The 18,568-nt window shown below is 38.4% G+C and overlaps 1 protein-coding gene across 1 annotated transcript in view; it reads right to left on the bottom strand.

The window, feature by feature from the left end:
- SMARCC1 (SWI/SNF related BAF chromatin remodeling complex subunit C1) overlaps positions 1 to 18,568 on the bottom strand; it is a 125,561-nt gene that overhangs the window by 36,520 nt on the left and 70,473 nt on the right. Inside the window, exon 22 of the mRNA XM_070776781.1 lies at positions 1,248 to 1,303. Within this exon, the coding sequence (XP_070632882.1) occupies positions 1,248 to 1,303 (56 nt within the window). The remainder of the gene's footprint in view (positions 1 to 1,247; positions 1,304 to 18,568) is intronic.

Raw genomic sequence — 18,568 nt, 5'->3', positions numbered from 1 at the left:
AACACAGCCATTTGCAATGGCTCTTAGAAGAGCCACAACAGAGCAATCAGTGATCATTTTCTAAAGACTGAAAACTTCAATTGCTCTATGGCCAGGAGCTGGCATCATTTATTGATTTTGAAATCCTTGGACAAATTATGTAACATCATCTATAAAATGAATAGCACTATCATTGACTTGAGGCTGTTTTAGGAACCTGATAAATTCATAAATGTAAAGTATAAAGCACACTATTTGAGACGCTGTAAGAACAATCATTAATTTTACTATGATTCCCTTCCTCTCCTTATCTATATGCAATGATAAAGCACAAAATATAATTAAGACCTTAAATCCTTGCTTCATTTAAACAGTGACTGACTGATTATTCTGTATCCCCATCTTGAAGAGGCCTGACAATTCTGCTCTGCTTGGCTTACCTCACATTTACAGCCTTTAAGACACAGGGGTCAGGACACAAACACCCTGGGCACCCGGACGCCTTCTGCATACTGGCTGAAGTGTCTCCCCCTCCACTGCTGGCTGGAATATCTGATTCCCCATTCTTCATTTCAAGCCTTATAATTTTACGTGCTCTTTAAAACATACTTCAAATGTCACCTTCTTGTTAAGTTTTCCAAATTTTTTTCTGCTGACAGCTAAGTCTCCTAGAAAATTCCTCAATACTCTCGAATTCTCTTCTGGCGTAAGTACAGAACCCAAACCCTACAATTCAATAGTTTTATGTTTTCAATAGTCTTTTGTATTCACATTCCCCAACTCTGTCTGAAAGAATTACAGAAGCAGAAGCTGCAAGAGTGGATAGATAAATCCTCACTAAAGTGAAAGTCACTCAGTTGTGTCCAACTCTTTGTGATCTCACGGACTATACAGTCCATGGAATTCTCCAGGCTAGAATACTAGAGTGGGTAGCCGTTCCGTTCTCCAGGGGATCATCCCAACCCAGGGATTGAACCCAGGTCTCTCTCATTGCAGGTGAATTCTTTACCAGCTGACCCACCAGGGAAGCCCACCGAGAACCTGAAGAGTAGATAAATCCTCACTAAATAAACAAATGAACAATGTCCTGTATTATGTCTTATGGGAACTGCACCTTAAACCAGGAAAGTGAAAATGGCTGACAGAATCACTTATAGTCCTGAGAGGGACTCAAAAGATCAAAATAAACCCAAACTGTTATTGTGTGAAAGACTGTGCTCTCTATGGCTTTTCTGTCGTGGGAGAACTCAAACAGACTGACATTTTACCTTTTCAGGCTGCTGAGCATCAGTATCTGTTTCCATTTTTTCCTCTTCAGCTCCTTCTACAAACAAAGGAATAAGAACAAATAGTACAATGTGGGGAAAAAGTAAAAACTATTGTAAAGTTCTGAGAGTATCTGAAATACAACTACACATAGTCTAACGGACAAATCTCACAACCAGAAGCTTGACATAAAACCACACATTCTATGCTTCTACTAATTTAAAATTCAAAAGCAGATGAAAGCACTCTGTGGTGTTAGAAATCAGGACAGTGGTTCACCAGGAAAGGGGTGGGCTCAAGGGTGGCTTGGGATGCTGGTAATAAACAGTTTTCTTGATCTTGGGGCTGCTTACATGAGTGTGTTTCATGTGTGAAAATGAATTGAACTGCCCACTGTGGGTCTCCATTTTTCTGTACACATAAAAATTAAAAGTTCAAAAACACTTTTTAAGTTAAAGTTGTCTTTGTTACCACAATGCAATGAAATCAGAAGCTTAAAATACACACTTCTCTGTGTTTGGAAATGTAATTTTGAGATTCAGTAAAAATACCACTTACGGGAAAAGGTAAAATATGCCTTTTTATTCTTAGATTAGAAAAGAAATAACGGTTCAAAGTCTATAAGCTGTACATTCTTTATAAAAAAGAAAGAAATAAAAACAGAATAGAGGAGGTAGGCAGAAAATAACAAGGGCAACAAAAATTAAACATATAAAAAACAAACAAAAATACAACAGTTTAAAATGTAAAATAGATTCAAGGTATCTCTTCTGTGACAGATCAAGAAAAAAGAGGGAAGGCAGAAATCAATATTAAAAATGGAAGAAAGGCCATAAACTATTGATAAAAAAGCAAAGGTCAAAAAGGAAGTGGTAACAACCTACTGAAGAGGTAAAAATATTTACAAATAATATTGACTGGTGAAGGGTTAATATTCAAAATATATAAACAGCTCATACAATTCAATATTTTAAAAAACACAAATAATTCAATAAGAAAATGAGCATTAGACTTGCATAAACACTTTTCCAAAGAAAACAAACAGATGGCCAACAGACACAAGAAAAAGAGGCTCAAAGTTGCAAATCTTCAGAGAAATGAAAGTCAAAATCCTAATGAGGTATCATCTCACACTTGTCAAAATGGCTCTCATCAAAAAGATCACGACTAACACATGCTGGTGAAGATGTGGAGAAGAGAGAATCCCAGTACACAGTCAGTGGGAAGGTAAGTCAGTGCAGTATGGGTTCCTCAAAAAGAACAACAAAAACCACTATTCCAGTCCTGAGTAAATATTTAAGGAAATGAAAACACTAATTCAAAAAAATATTAGCACTCCAATGTTTGGAGCAACCTTATTTACAGTGGCCAAGATATGGATACAATCTAAGTATCCAACAAAGGATGAATGGATAAAGAAGATGTGGAACACACACACACAAATATTTCTTAGCCATAAAAAGAACGAAATTTCATACTGTGGAACAACACGGATGGACTTGGAGGGCATTACATTTAGTGAAATAAATCAGGCAGAGAAAGACAAATATTCTGTTATCACTTATATGAGAAATATAAAAAATAAAACAGAAACAGACTCACAGAATAGTGGTTACCAGTGAGTAGAGGGAAGGAAAGAGTGTCAAGATGGGAAAGGGGATTAAGAGCACAAACTACTATACATATAAAATAAATAAGCAACAAGCAGCACTATTTACAATAGCTAGAACATGGAACTAACCCAGATGTCCAACAAGAGATGAACGGATAAAGCAGCTCTGGTGCATATATACAGTGGAATACTACTCAGCCATAAAAAGGAACACATTTGAGTCACCTAGTTCTAGTGAGGTGGATGAACCTAGACCCTTTTATACAGAGTGAAGTAAGTCACAAAAAGAAAATAAATATTGTATACTGACACATATATATGGGATCTATAAAGATGGTACTGACAAATTTATTTGCAGGGCAGCAATGGAGAAACTCTCCAGTACTCTTTCTTGCCTGGCAAATCCCATGGACGGAGGAGCCTGGTAGGCTGCAGTCCATGGGGTCCCTAGAGTCAGACACGACTGAGCGACTTCACTTTCACTTTTCACTTTCATGCATTGGAGAAGGAAATGGCACCCACTCCAGTGTTCTTGCCCGGAGAATCCCAGGGACGGGAGAGCCTGGTGGGCTGCCATCTATGGGGTCGCACAGAGTCGGACACAACTGAAGTGACTTAGCAGCAGCAGCAATGGAGAAACAGACACAGAGAAGAGACCTACGGACACGGTGGGAAGGGAGAAGGGAGAGGGTGAGACGGATGGACAGAGTAATATAGAAATTTATAACACTGTATGTAAAGTAGACAGCCAATGGCAATTTGCTGTATGACTCAGGGAACTCAAACAGGGGCTCTGCGACAATCTAGAAGGCCAGAATGGGGAAAGAGATGGAACAGAGGTTTGGGAAGGAGGGGACATGGCTGTACCTATGACTGAGTCTTGTTGATGTATGACAGAAAACCAGAAAATTCTGTAAAGCAAATCATTCAATTTTAAAAATTAAGTTGCAAAAAAAAGAATATATTCTACAGCACGGAGAGCATAGCCAACATTTTATAATAAATGTAAAGTATTATAAGCTATAAAAATACTGAATCACTATGCTGTCCACCTGAAACTAATATTGCAAATTGACTATACTTAAAAAAAAAAAAAAAGGAAGTGACAAACCGCTCTAAAAAAGTTATGCCAAATAAAACAAAAAAACTAGATCAAATTAACAAAATTATGAGAAAACTTGATTTTCCTAAACAGATCTGGGAAGAAGAAGTATAATAACTGCAAAAGCTTAAAAACTTAGAAAAAAACACCACAGGTCCAGATGTTTTTACTAGGGAATTCTACCAAATTTTAAGGAAAAAAAATGATTATAATCTTCATAAATTTTTCCAGAGAATATGGAAGACAGACTATCTCCTAGTTCATTCTATAAGGCCAGTAATAATCTTGATTCACAAATTGAATACAGACAACAGATAAGGAATATTATACAGGCCCCTAGGCTCATTCATAGTCATAAGTGAGAAACTCCAAAGCAAAATACCTAAAACCAGAAAACAGTAGTGTATTTAAAAAGGTAATATATTATGACAAAATAATATGACAATAACAGAAGAGTAGTTTAACATTAATATTTCTATCAACTTATTTGCTCATATGCATAAAAGTATCTGATAAAACTCGATATCTTTCATGACAAGGGTTAAAAATAAAAGGAGAGTTCCTGAGCCCCCCGAAGACAGTCAGCAACAATCCTATAATATATGTCATTCTTCAAGAAGAGATGCCTATAGTATTCCATTTATTATCAAGAGCAAGACATGAATACCAGTATAACTTCTTTCCTATGATATTGCCATAGAGGTCACAGCCTAGGTAGTCAATAAAGAAAAAGAAATCAAAAAGGGGTAGAAAGGAAAGAAGAAAATAATTATGATCTGCAGAAAATAAAACGATGTACCTAGAAGAATCTGCAGGAAAGTTACTAGAAATAAAGACAGCATTGCAAGACAGTTAGCTATTAACATACAAAATCAACTGCATTTCAATACGTTAACAAAAAAAATCAATTCTAGATAGACACATGAAAAAAAAAACAACAAACCTGAATGATCTCTTAATCACAACATAAAATGTGCCCATAAAATAGAAGAAAAAACTATTAAAATGAAAATAAAGGACTTCCTTACATTGAGACACCGAAAAGAACAAGTAACAAAAGAACACATGCCTCACAGTAACTGGATTAGTTCCTCAGATTTATAAAGAAAAAGGTAAACACTACGGAAAGGTGAATGTAAGACAAGAACAGTTATTCCACAGAATGACGTATGACTGATAAATTTAAGATACTCTAAGTCATCAGAGAAATGTAATTTAAAACCATAACGGAACATCATTTACATCTGCTACATCAGCAGAATTCAATACTAGGAAGGCAATGGATCAAGTGTTACTGGTCAACTTTAGGGAGAAACTAGGAATTTCCTAAAACAGTGTTACTCACAGAAGCAGTTCACAACAAAATAAGTTAAGCAAAAATGTTCAAGGTTCAGTGTTCAAAAACGTTCAATTCTCTTTTCTCCTTTCCTTTGTTAAGAAATCCACTTTACGAAAAAATGACAACTCAATTAGTGATGCAATCACCTTAACACAGTGTGGCAACTACACTTAAAGCAACACCGTATCTAAGGAAAACTTTGTATGTATGTGTACAGCTGACACTATTCAAAAACTCATGATTCTCAGTACTGGGAGTAGGAAAGTGAAAACATCAGGTACAAGGGAAAAAAACTACAGGTAATGTTCTAATTCCTAGTTCAGATGAAATATGTAACTAGAATTAAGATACATTAAAACATAATAAAATGATGTGAACAAAAAAGCAAATGCAGATGGAGCTTTTTTAAACCCTAAAATCTCAAAAGTTACTTTTAATTGAATGTGCATTAAGCCACCTTTGCTGGATCAACTTAATTACATACTGAATAAGTACTATGTGGGAGAAATGCAGTATTTTTTTTAATAAAGGTAATCTACATTTAAAATAAATAATCACAATCTATAGCTCTGCATTCTAAAAAGAGAACATACTCTTTCTACTGTAAAGCAAGCCAAATTTGATATCAACTCTTATAATTTCAAGATGAACAATATATTAATATTAATACCTATTCATAAAAGGATGGTAGAGTTAGAGACAGACTCTCTGTAACGGGGACTATCTGAAGATGAGTGTTCAGACTTTTAAGGAGATGTTTATTAAGAGTTTAATTATGAGCTGTATACTTCTCAGGATGCTATGTGGAAGAGGAATGGTTTCTATTCTATAAAACATTTTGTTAAAGCGGCTATTAGAAGTCTTCCTGAAAAGAGAGAGCAAGCATGTGCACACATGTGCTTTGTCTTTGGTGTGAGTTCTGGTCAGAGGTGTAAAATCTGAAGAGGTTGCAGCCGTTCACATATCCCTTAATGTCATCCTGTTGCCGATCAACTAGAAGGTTAAGAACCTTTCCCTACAAATATATGGCCTGACCCATGTCTACAGAGTTAATTAAAGATACTAGAATGAATAAAAGAAAATTCCCAACCTATAAGAAAGCACATAACATAAACTAGTGAGCTACGGGCCAAAGACAGAAAGATAAAGAAAAAAAAAAAATCCTCTGACGAGGTACTTAATGCTGCATCAGCCAAGGGAAAATATCGACATCACAGTTTACGATTAGTTCTTATGCAGTAGATCAGGGGTTGGTAAACTTTTTCTGTAAAGGGTCAGACAGTAACTATTTTCAGGTTTGCAGGCCCTACAGTCTTAGTGGCATCTACTCAACTCTGCTATAGCAGCATGAAATCGGCTACAAAAGCAGCTTGGAAATGAATGGGTCTGGCTGTGTTCCAATACAACTTCATGAACACTGAAATTTAAACATCATGTAATTTCTATGTATCACAAATATTATTTTTTTGGTTTCATCCAAACATTTAAAAACGTAAAAACCATTCTCATATATTGTGAGCTAAATAAACATAGGTGGCAACCTGGATTTGGCCCAAGACCCAAGATTTGCAAGACCCTGCTCTAGAAAAATAGGATGAGCTCTGGATACACAATAATTAGGCTTGAATCCTGTCCCCACAATTTACCAGCTCAAGTAACACTAAGCAAGCTACTTAGCGGACAGTGGCTTAAGTTTGCTAATACACAAAAGAAGAATATTATTATTATTTCCTTCACAGAGATAGACCTAAGGATTTAATTACTTCATGTAAAATGCTAATAACTGTCTGGCTCATAGTAAGTGTTCAATGGCAATTAGTAAAATCAGAAAGCTCAGTTGGCTGCACGTGAGCTTTTCAGTGGCCTCTGGTGCTGCTTCAGTGACAACAAAGGACTCTCAATCTTCCCTGGCTGCCAAAGACCTTTCGCAATCTGGTGTGTCATCTGTGACTTCCCCCTCACCATGTGATCTTTTCTGTAAAAGATCAGATCAGTTTATAAAATGACCTGCCTGGCTCCCACTCTCTTATGTTACTAATGACTCAAGAGATATCCGATCAATCCAGCTGACAAGGGGTCAGCAAACGATGGCTGCTTTTGTCAATAAAATTTTATCAGAACACGGCCATGCTCATTTGTTTTAGTATTGCCTATGGGTGCTTCTGCACCACAAACGCAGAACTGAGTAGTTGCAACAGAGACTGTCATCAAAGGCAGTAAAAGTAAAGGTCCTATAAAGGACCATTTAGTCCTTTACAGAAAGAGCTTGCAAACCTCTGCGACAGAAAATTCATCCTAGTATGACAGCCCTGCTTATGAACGAAGATAGTCTTGGAGACACTGCCAGACTCTCAAGGTCTCAACTTGAATGTTGGGAATTGAGGGGCACGGTGTTGAGATGTGAGGATGGCTTCATCGGGTCCCTCCTCGAGATTTTCATGCCCTTGTATGAATCCCTTCCAAGTGTGAGCAGCATCTGTGATTTACTTCTAGCCACAAGAGAACACAGCCAGAGTGACAGGATGTTAAATGATACGAGACCCTGTGTTGTTACCAGACTCACTCTGGAGACTCCTTGTTGGATTGATGAAGTACGCTGCCATGCAGAGGAAGCCTCAATGGCAGAGTCCTCCGTGGCCCTAGGAGCCGAGGGAAGCTTCCAGCTGACAGCCAGCAAGAAACCAAGGCTTTCAGTTCTACAGCCGTAAGTAAATTAATTCTGAGAACAAGAGTGAGCCTGGGGATGGATTCTTCAACAGTCAAGCCTCCAGATGAGAATGTAGCTCCTCCATCAACTTGATTGTTGCCTTTTGAGATCCTCAGCAGAGGACAAGTTAGGCTATGCATAGACTTCTGACTCACAGCAACTAGGAGGTAATAAATGTACTGTGTTTTAAGCCACTAATTTTGTGGTAATTTGTTTTGCACCAATAGATAACTACTGTACCTCCACCGAGCTTCCCTGGTGGCTCAGACAGTAAAGAATCTGCCTACAATGCAGGAGACCCAGGATCAATCAGTTAGGAAGATACCCTGGAGGAGGAAATGGCAACCCACTTCAGTACTCTTGCCCAGAAAATTTCATGGACAGAGAAGCCTGAAAGGCTACAGTCCGTGGGATCACAAAGAGTCAGACAAGACTGAGTGACTAACACACACATACCTCCTTAACTTCTGAATAAACCTCAACCAAGGGTGAGAAGCAAATTAGCCAGTATCCATAAGAACATCTTCAGAGAAATGGTCTCATTCACTAGTCCAGGACAATTTCATCCCCAGTCACTACCCCTTTCTCCCAGCTTCCACAAGGTGTACTTTTTGGTCTAGTAATAATATGCTTGAAAGTGAAAGTGTTAGTCGCTTAGATGTGTCCGACTTTCTGCAACCCCATGGACTGTAGCCCACCAGGCTCCTCTCTCCATGGGATTTTCCAGGCAAGAATACTGGAGTGGGCAGCCATTTTCTCTTCCAGGGGATCTTCCAGACCCAGGAATAGAACTCGGGTCTCCTGCACTGCAGGCAGATTCTTCACCATCTGAGCCACCAACGCATGCATGTTCAGTCGCTTCAGTCGTGTCTGACTCTTTGCAACTCCATGGACTACAGGCTGCCAGGCTTCTCTGTCCACGGTATTCTCCAGGCAAGAATACTGGAGTGGGTTGCCATACCCTCCTCCAGGGGATCTATCTGACCCAGGGATGAAACCCAGGTTTCCTGAATTGCAGGCTGACTGCTGAGCCACCAGGGAAGCCCATAAACAATATGCTTAACAAAACCAAAATGAGGAGAGAGAAAGAAACCATTTCCTAAAGTCTTGAGGGAACTGGAAAAGTTAGCTTTGAGGAAAGAATTAAATGCTTGCAAAATACCTGCCTTTAATAAAGTATGTTATAAATAACTAAGTCATGATTCTCCTTGGAAAAGAATGACGTTTACTTGTTGAGAACATTCTTACACATCATCTGTAAACTGTCAACAGTCACTTTCTAGAACAGACAGAACAATGCTACTTCTACAGAGACTCTGGTCCTCTTCTCTACAAGGTAAAGTCTATGAGGTAAAAGCCTTTCAAAACCAGTCGCACACCTCCACGGCTACACTTGACCAGGAACTCTGCTCCCCACAGATTTCTTGCGTTATTTTTAAAATATGCTAGGTGTTCACTCCTTCCTTTTTCATTATTGTTTACAAGGTCATTTCCTTTGTGAAGCCTTCCCTAACTGACTGAAGTATTAGTAACTGTGCTTCCTCCACATGGCCTCTACTTATAACTGTTTTTCTTTTTATAATAATGTCCCCTCTCCCACCATGAATATTCAAGTACAAGATTATTTAATTCAGTGACTGATTCACAACATGTGGTCCAGGTACCCTGGGAGTTCCCAAGGTCAAAACTATTTACACAGCAACACAAGATGTTACTTCCCTTTTCACTCTCATCTAAGTGTGGAATATGACTTTCCAGATGCTACACGATGAAGGTAGTCATAGAAATGTGCACCTATGTATCATTTTGTTTTAAAAACTTTCCCAGTTTCAATTTTTAATATAGAAAAAAAAATCAATGATATAATGCAGATAAATGGAAGCATTTGAGGTTCCTTGATATTTTTAAATGGTCAAAGAAGTCCTGAGATCAGAAAATTTTAGAAATGTGATTCCAGTAACTTATGTCTTCCCAGGGAAGGGGAAAAAAGAGGCCTATGGTAGGAACTCACAGTAGGAACACTTCTGGGAGAATAATCAGGTCATTCCCTGTATTAAACTCCAAACATTCCATAAAGCTGGCAATACCGTCCAAGCAAGCTCATGAGCCTGTATCATTCTCTATAACCTCACTCCAGCTTCTGCATGCTATTCTCTTTCTACATCCTTATTTGAATTTTGTATTATGGCCAACCTGGTTTACTTCTCACCTTTTAAACAACCTTCCATTTCCACCTCTGGGCCTTTGTTCATGTTGTTCTACAGAATAGAAAATTATACTTGCTCCAAGCTGGCTCAGTGACATTCTAAACCTCTTTTTCAACACTCAGTTCAAATTCCACTTTCTTTGTGAAGTCTTCTTTAATCTAAAATTACACAACCCGTTGTGTTCCTTCTTATAGCACTTCCTTTGTAGTCCTCCTTGAACAATATTATACTTCATTCTATCTCCAATCCTCCAATAATGAATTATTTTTCTATGTTTATGTAACTCATCATAAATATAGCCCCAATTATTAGTATTACCTGTCCTACATAACTGCCCCATAGCAAGAGAGCTATATCAACTAAGCATAATATCTGATTTGATTTCTACAAGTCACCTAAAAGCAGACAATTATATACATGAAGGCAATTTCTTCCTAAAAATTCTTGTCCTATCATCTACTGAGTGAGTCATTAGGTAAGTCACTTAAATCCTGGATAGTCCTTAGAGGTTAAATATCCAATTCTGAGCTGCTCAAAAATCTGAATCTCTATTTCAATGCCTCTTAATACAGATCTGAAAGAGCCCTTAAAATATAACAGTGACAAAGAGAACAGAGAACTCCACTCCACATGACGCAGCCTGAAGATCAAATACTGATCCCTGTTTCCTTAGGTTCACGAGCCTAGCATGGTCTCACACACTGGTGTTTTAGAAGGGCCTGATTTTAAAGATGTTATGGGAATCCTCAGGGTGAGAAGAATGAGGCTATTTATATGCTATAAACAGTATCTGCGGCAAGAATCTTAATAGTCACTTCTGGGCTTTATGTTCCTAGAAAGTGACCTTTTCAACATTATTATTATCAGGATGCTCTTCATCTCCTGATGGACTACAGACTAGTTCTTAACCTTCTCATAAACTAGGAATAATGAGTTGGGTTCTTCTACACAGAGCTGTGACAAATGGCTCAAGATACACTCCTTGAGTTCATTATTCCACAAGGCATTCAGGAGCTCAGGGGATAATTCACTCATTGATATAAAAGAATCTTCTCTGAACATTCTATATATAATAATATCTGTGATTCAAGTTCCCTAAAAGCATAGTCAATAATAAGGAAAAGCATCAATGAACTTAATCTTTCAAATTTCTCTAAACCAGAATTAAGATAGACAGTGAATCTACTCAGCATGCAAAACAATAAAATAAAGTAAAACCCATACTTCAGATTCAGTTCAGTTGCTCAGTCGTGTCTGACTCTTTGCGACCCCATGAACCGCAGCTCGCTAGGCCTCCCTGTCCATCACCAACTACCAGAGTCCACCCAAACCCATGTCCATTGAGCCGGTGATGCCATCCAACCATCTCACCCTCTGTCATCCCCTTCTCCCCTTGCCCTCAATCTTTCCCAGCATCAGGGTCTTTTCAAATGAATCAGCTCTTCGCATCAGGTGGCCAAAGTATTAGAATTTCAGCTTCAACATCAATCCTTCCAATGAACACCCAGGACTGATCTCCTTTAGGATGGACTGGTTGGATCTCCTTGCAGTCCAGGGGACTCTCAAGAGTCTTCTCCAACACCACAGTTCAAAAGCATCAATTCTTCGGTGCTCAGCTTTCTTTATAGTCCAACTTTCACATCCATACATGACCACTGGAAAAACCACAGCCTTGACTAGACAGACCTTTGTTGGCAAAGTAATGTCTCTGCTTCTCAACATGCTGTCTAGGTTGGTCATAACTTTCCTTCCAAGGAGTAAGCGTCTTTTAATTTCATGGCCGCAATCACCATCTGTAGTGATTTTGGAGCCCAGAAAAATAAAGTCATCCACTGTTTCCACATCTATTTGCCTTCAGATTAGGCAATACAAATGGAGGGTACAATAATATGTATTTAACAGACTCCTGCCTGGCCCCTGAATATACATGCACATTCCAACACCCTAAGGGGAAGGGCTGATGACCTTAAGTGACTAAGAGTCACTGTATTATGATATTTATTTAGGAAAATGTCCTTATTCTTAGGAGACACTTGCTGAGTTACTTAGTGGGGATGAAAAGAATCATGAGGTATACAACTTACTTTGAAATAATTCACAAAGATAATAAAATAAAAATCGTTTCTTTAGATGCCTAAATCGATTAAAATGGCAAAGCTGAACCTACCTGGTAGGCACAGGAGACTCCACTGTGCTATCCTATCAACTTTTCAGTATGCTTGGCCACAAATAAACAGATGATCAGAAAGGCAATTCTGTTTCCTTTCCAGGTCAAATTAAAAAAAAACTGAAGTTCTTTAATAAAAGGCGTGGTGATAAAATAAAAAAAAATTTAATATTCAAACACAGTACATAGTTATTACAAAAATACATCAATTTAACAATTCCTAGATGGGGTCTATTCTCAACCTAACAGAATAAAACATTAAAACACAGGTTACACCCTGACACTCTTCTGCTCAAATCCCTCCTTTGGCTCCACCTCCAAGTAAACGTTAAACTGTTACAAAGGCCCACAAGGACCCTCATAGTCTCCCCTGACCTCCTCTTCCCTGCAATACAGCTACCTGTCTGTGATTCTTCTTGCTATTCCTCCATATAGCAGGCAGCTCCTGTCCAGAGGCCTATATGCTGGCTGCACCCCATGCCTTGAACCCTCTGATCTTGGATGTCTACACAGCTCCCTTCCTCACTTTCCACTTGTATCCTTGCTCGAATGTCACTTACATGGTGAGACAGTCATTCCGCTAACCATTTAAAATTGCAATTCCCCACACCTCACTCTTATCGATGAGTCCCTGCTCTGATTTTCATGATGCCAGGAACCGGCCCACACACTCTATGTATTTACAATTAATTTATACATCCTAATTCCATCTTCCACATCTAAAATAAAAGTCCACTAGGGCAGGAATTTTGGACAAATTTGTTTACCAGTACTCCGACACCTAGAACACAATGAGACGCCATGATAACACAACATATTTACAGTCTCATTTATCTCTGAGTGAAAAAGGCAGTGGGGCGGGGGGGCAGCTAGAGTCTAGCTTAAAACTGATCTCACATCCAAGAATGCTTATGTTTTAGGCTCATACACTGAATCACACTGACTGAATTTTTCTGTGTGTTTCTTAACACTTACTTCAGTATAGATGAATCACCCACAGCCACTCTTCCCAGTAGTCATGTATGGATGTCAGAGCTGCACTATAAAGAAGGCTGAGCGCCGAAGAATTGATGCTTTTGAACTGTGGTGTTGGAGAAGACTCTTGAGAGTCCCCTGGACTGCAAGGAGATCCAGCCAGTCCATCCTAAAGGAGATCAGTCCTGGGTGTTCATTGGAAGGACAGATATTGAACCTGAAACTCCAATACTTTGGCCACCTGATGCAAAGAGCTGGCTCATTGGAAAAGACCCTGATGCTGGGAAAGATTGAAGGCGGTAGGAGAAGGGGACGGTAGGAGAAGGGGACGACAGAGGATGAGATGGTTGGAGGGCATCACTGACTCAATGGACATGAGTTTGAGTAAACTCCGGAATTTGGAGATGGACAGGGAGGCCTGGTGTGCTGCAGTCCAAGGGCTCGCAAAGAGGCAGACGTGACTGAGTGAGTGAAGTGAACTCAACTCTTCCCAGTACATTTGCCTGACTCCTTCTGTAGAGCCTGGGTGTTCAGGAGGGCCTGGGTCTTTTTCTATTGTATTTGCCAATATTGTATTGTATTTTCTATTTACACTATATAAGGCAAAACATACAATGGAGCCATTAGGCTTTTAATGATCCCTGTTCAATGAATGAAAATACACAAACATACCTATATAGTTTATAGAGGAAAGAAGCTGAGGAAAGAAGGAAGGGTCAGAGATATTTAGGTTCAAATTTTAGTCCACTCTTACAAGCATGCCAATGTCATCTGCCAACACCTCAGTTCCTTCGCTCCTATATAAAAACCATGGCACTTTCTCCAAAGGGTTGTTCTGAAAAGAATCGCAGATGACCAGAGAGCCCCTATATAGGAATTTCCCTGGTGGTCCAGGGGCTAGGACCCTGCACTCCCACTGCAGGGGGCCTGGGTTGATTCCTGGAAGGGGAACTAGACCACACATGCCACAACTAAGACCCACCCACTGCAGTGAAATAAATAAAAACAAAAATATTTTTTTAAAAAACAACCCTATGTAATGTGTAAAAAATATGGGTGCTCAGAAAGAAATGTTGGTTTATAGTGACTTCCAAACAATGTTTAAAATTTCTTTCCATTTCTTTTGTCTTAACTTCTCCCATCTTTCCCACAAGCAAATAAAATCTCATATATTTTTAGATTAAATAAAAAAGGTCTCAAATATCAATATCATTTTTTCTATTCCCAGAATGGTCTCTGGTCAAACAAAAACCCATACAAACCCATACCAAAAAAAAAAATCAGTAGATACTAATCAATGACTAGAGTGTTAAAGAGGATAAACTGAGCAAAATCCTAAGCTGACACTTCTTTACTAAATAATTCTCATGAGAAACCGTAACAAGTGAAATTCACATAATAAATGAAAAATACGGTGTTCCAGACCTAGTGTTCATTTATCTTAACTTTTATTTCACCAAATACTCCCTTGCAATTCACAATAAACAGTTAGATAAGGGAATGTCCTGTGGCACAGTGGATAAGAATTCACCCCCTAATTCAGGGGACACGGGTTCAATCCCTGATTGAGGGATTCCACATGCTGTGGTGTAACTAAGTCCATGAACCACAACTATTTGAGCCTGCGCTCTAGAGCCTGCGAGCGGAGACTACTCAGTCATGAGCCCCATGTTGTAACTACTGAAGCTGGTGCACCCGGAGCCTTTCCACAAGAGAAGCCAGTGCAGTGAGAAGCGTGCGCACTGCAAGTAGAGAGTAGCCCCTGTGTGCCACAGCTAGAGAAAGCCTGTGCAAAGCAACAAAGACCCAGGGCAGTCAAAAATAAAAACAAATTAAAAAAAAAGATAAGCTAATGAGAGAAATCCAAAGTCTTATATTTCATAAGGAAACATTTTTCCCCGTATTGTTTCATCATCATCAATTCACATTACTGCAACTGCAAATTAAGTATCACAATAAAAAGTATAATTAATCTACCACCCAAGCATGATATTATCTTGATAAGGAAAACCTACGTCATTCTATTTTCAAAGTGCTATGTATAAAGCACTATTTTGTTATATAAAGTGTAAGTTTAAATGTACACTTGATTCTTCCTTTCTTTGAACTTGGAATGTGGTTCAGAAAGATAGGAAGCATACTATTGATTCCCCACTAGAACTTTGCTGAGTCAGTTCTACAGGGAGCACCACTTGCTGTTTTGTAATTTCTTCAGTCACAGCCCAAGATAAATCACTTTAGCTGTAATAGGCCAGCATTAGTTACAGAATTCTGTTCATGACTCATTTAGAAATATTCACATTATCCTGGTTCTTTCCCTAACCCTTATTAAATGGTGGCTATTGTTGTTCAGTCACTCAGTCGTGTCTGACTCTTTGTGATTGGATGAACTGTAGCACGCCAGGCTTCCCTGTCCTTCACTATATATATCCCTGAGTTTGCTCAAACTCATGTCCAATCTGTTATACCATCCAACCACCTCATCCTCTGTCATCCCCTTCTCCTCCTGCCCTCAGTCCTTCCCAGCATCAGGGTCTTACTAAATGGTAAAAGGACCCAAATTCTGCTGCTGCAACCAGTGAGTACACACTGCACTTCAAAAAGTTTGGCTGGCAAGACTACCTCCAGGTACTATGAGTGAAGCTTACTGTTCATGTTATTCAAAGAATCACCCTGTGGAGTCTCCAGTGCTTCCTGCAGCAGTCTGATTCAAGCTTTGTACACTGTAGAAACCGTACGTTCACTAATGAATCAGAAAAATCTAGCCTCACAAGACTAAGGTTGGTTGATTTTGGGGGGAGGTGTGGGGGAGAAGTCCTCTTTTAAATCCCACTAAACCAGAAATGGCCAACTTTGCAAGCTGTTTCTCAACCACTAATGCTTTATGATATTATCTACCAAAAAATTTTAAACAAATTTATATGTAAAAGCATGTCTCAGATACCACAAAGTACAGAAACACTTTTTGAATCAAATAAGAAGGCTTTGCCAACCCTTTTCAATTCCATGACCACAGGGAACCAAAAGACCCTACAAATGAACCAAAAACACACAAAAAACGTTGAGCAAAGTAAGACCTTTCCCAGACATTCAATAGACCCAGGTTTTCCTGGCCTGAACTGGGCACTGCCACATGGTGTAGAATCAACAAAAAGCAACAGAGACATGGTCTGGCTTGCTAATTTCTGTCTCCATCTAAGAGAAAAGAAAATAGTGTGTTTTCAAACTCGGAAATACTGTGGATACTGTAAATTACTTTTTAATTCAAAGCCTTGGTACTCTGGATTAGTAACCAATATTAAGAACAATTAGGTCAATAATGTGTTCTTAGGGCTGGATTGAGAGGTTTCATGAATCTGAAAATCTGTTTTCATATTTGCAAAAAAAAGCTGCTAGATTGATACTTTAAAAAAAGCAGAGAAAACAACAGGGGTAGGTCCTATGGTAACTCACGGAAACCGTGAGGTTTGAGGCTAGAAGAGACCTTACTAGCATCTACTCAAACCACCTACAACAGAGCACCAGGAGTCCAAATGGTATCATCTGTGGAGTACTGGCTGACAATTTAAATTTTAACTTTATCTTTATTCTGTAAGAATAAATAAAAAAGACAAAAGAAAGCCACTGCAGCTGAAGCACAGATTATATAAATTTCATATAACTAAGACAATGACAGGACTAGTAGAAAAGATGATAGCAATAAATATTTAGCTTGAGTTATTCATCAGAAATTGTTTCACAATGAATGAAAAAATTAACGAACAATGTAAAAAACATTGGAAATACACGACTGATAACTATATATAAAACAGGGTTTTTACTTTAGTGTAGAATAGGAACACTTCTCATTTGAGAAGTGGGTTGCCATTTCCTTCTCCAGGGAATCTTCTGGTCCCAGGGATCAAACCCGTGTTTCCTTCTTAACCACTGAGCCATCAGGGAAGCCCCGACTGTCTCCACATATTTACCTATTTGGAACATTTCATATAATTGCAATTACATAATATACTGTCTCTTTTCACTGGCTTCTCTCACCTACCATAATGTTTACAAGGTACCTCCACGATACAGAATATGTTTAATACTTCATTCCATTTTACAGTCCAATAATATTCCACTGAATACCGCATTTTGCTTATCCATTCAGTTGATGGACATCCGAGTTGTTTCTAGTTCTGGTTTTATGATTTTTTTTTTTTTTTTTTGCATGCATGGCAAACAAACCAGATAATCTTAAAAATTCCTACAAAAACACACACTACCAAAACTATCCCAAAAAGAAAGAGAATAATTTCCTATAGCAAGTAAACAGATTTTGAATCAGTAGTCAAAAAACATTTAAGTATAGCCACTTCATAAAACAGTATGGAGGGTCCTCAGAAAACTACAACAAGTATTTATGTGAGAACGCGAAGAAATTAGAAACCTTATACATTGCTAGTGGGGGGAAAAAAAAGGTAACACCACGGTGCAAACAACTGAGTAGAGCCCCAAAAAGTTAATTATACAATCTCACAAGATCAGCAATTCCCCTCCTAGGCACCCAAGAAGCAGAAAACGTTATGTACATGAATGTTCATAACAGCTTTATTCAAATGAATAAAAAGCACAAACAAACCAAACAGCCATGAACTGATTAGTGGATTAGTAAAATGTGGTATATCCACCCAAGAGTATTATCGAGCACAGAAAGACACGAAGTACTGAATTACACTACAACATGACAACATGAATGAACTTCAAAAGCATTACGCTACATGAAAGAAGTCACACAAAAGGCTACAATGGCATGCTTCCATTTATAAGAAATGTTCAGAATAGGCAAATCCATGGAGACAGAAAGCAGATTAATGGTACCAGAGCTGAGGAGAGAAAGAATGGGAAGTCACTGCTTAATTGATATGGGATTTCTTCTGGGGTGAGGAAAATGTCCTGGAATTAGATAGTGGTGATGAATGCACAACACAGGGAATTTACTAGAAGCCACTGGATAATATACATTTAAAGTGAATAAAATGAAGAATTTCACATGAAGTTTATTTCAATTTAAAAATAACCAAAAACAACAGTCTACTCAGCAATATATAAATTAAAACCACAAAAGTCCGTTTGGAATTCTTAGGTCTATACACTCAAAACCTAGATTTAAAAACAGGCATCAAATACCTCACAACTGTGATTTATTAACAGGAGACAATTTTTAAAAATTCTATC

This window comes from Bos indicus, chromosome 22, assembly GCF_029378745.1.
Source record: "Bos indicus isolate NIAB-ARS_2022 breed Sahiwal x Tharparkar chromosome 22, NIAB-ARS_B.indTharparkar_mat_pri_1.0, whole genome shotgun sequence".
NCBI classification, from domain to species: Eukaryota; Metazoa; Chordata; class Mammalia; order Artiodactyla; family Bovidae; genus Bos; species Bos indicus.
Note: the sequence above shows the minus strand (reverse complement) of the source record. Positions and strands in the feature narration are given on the sequence as shown.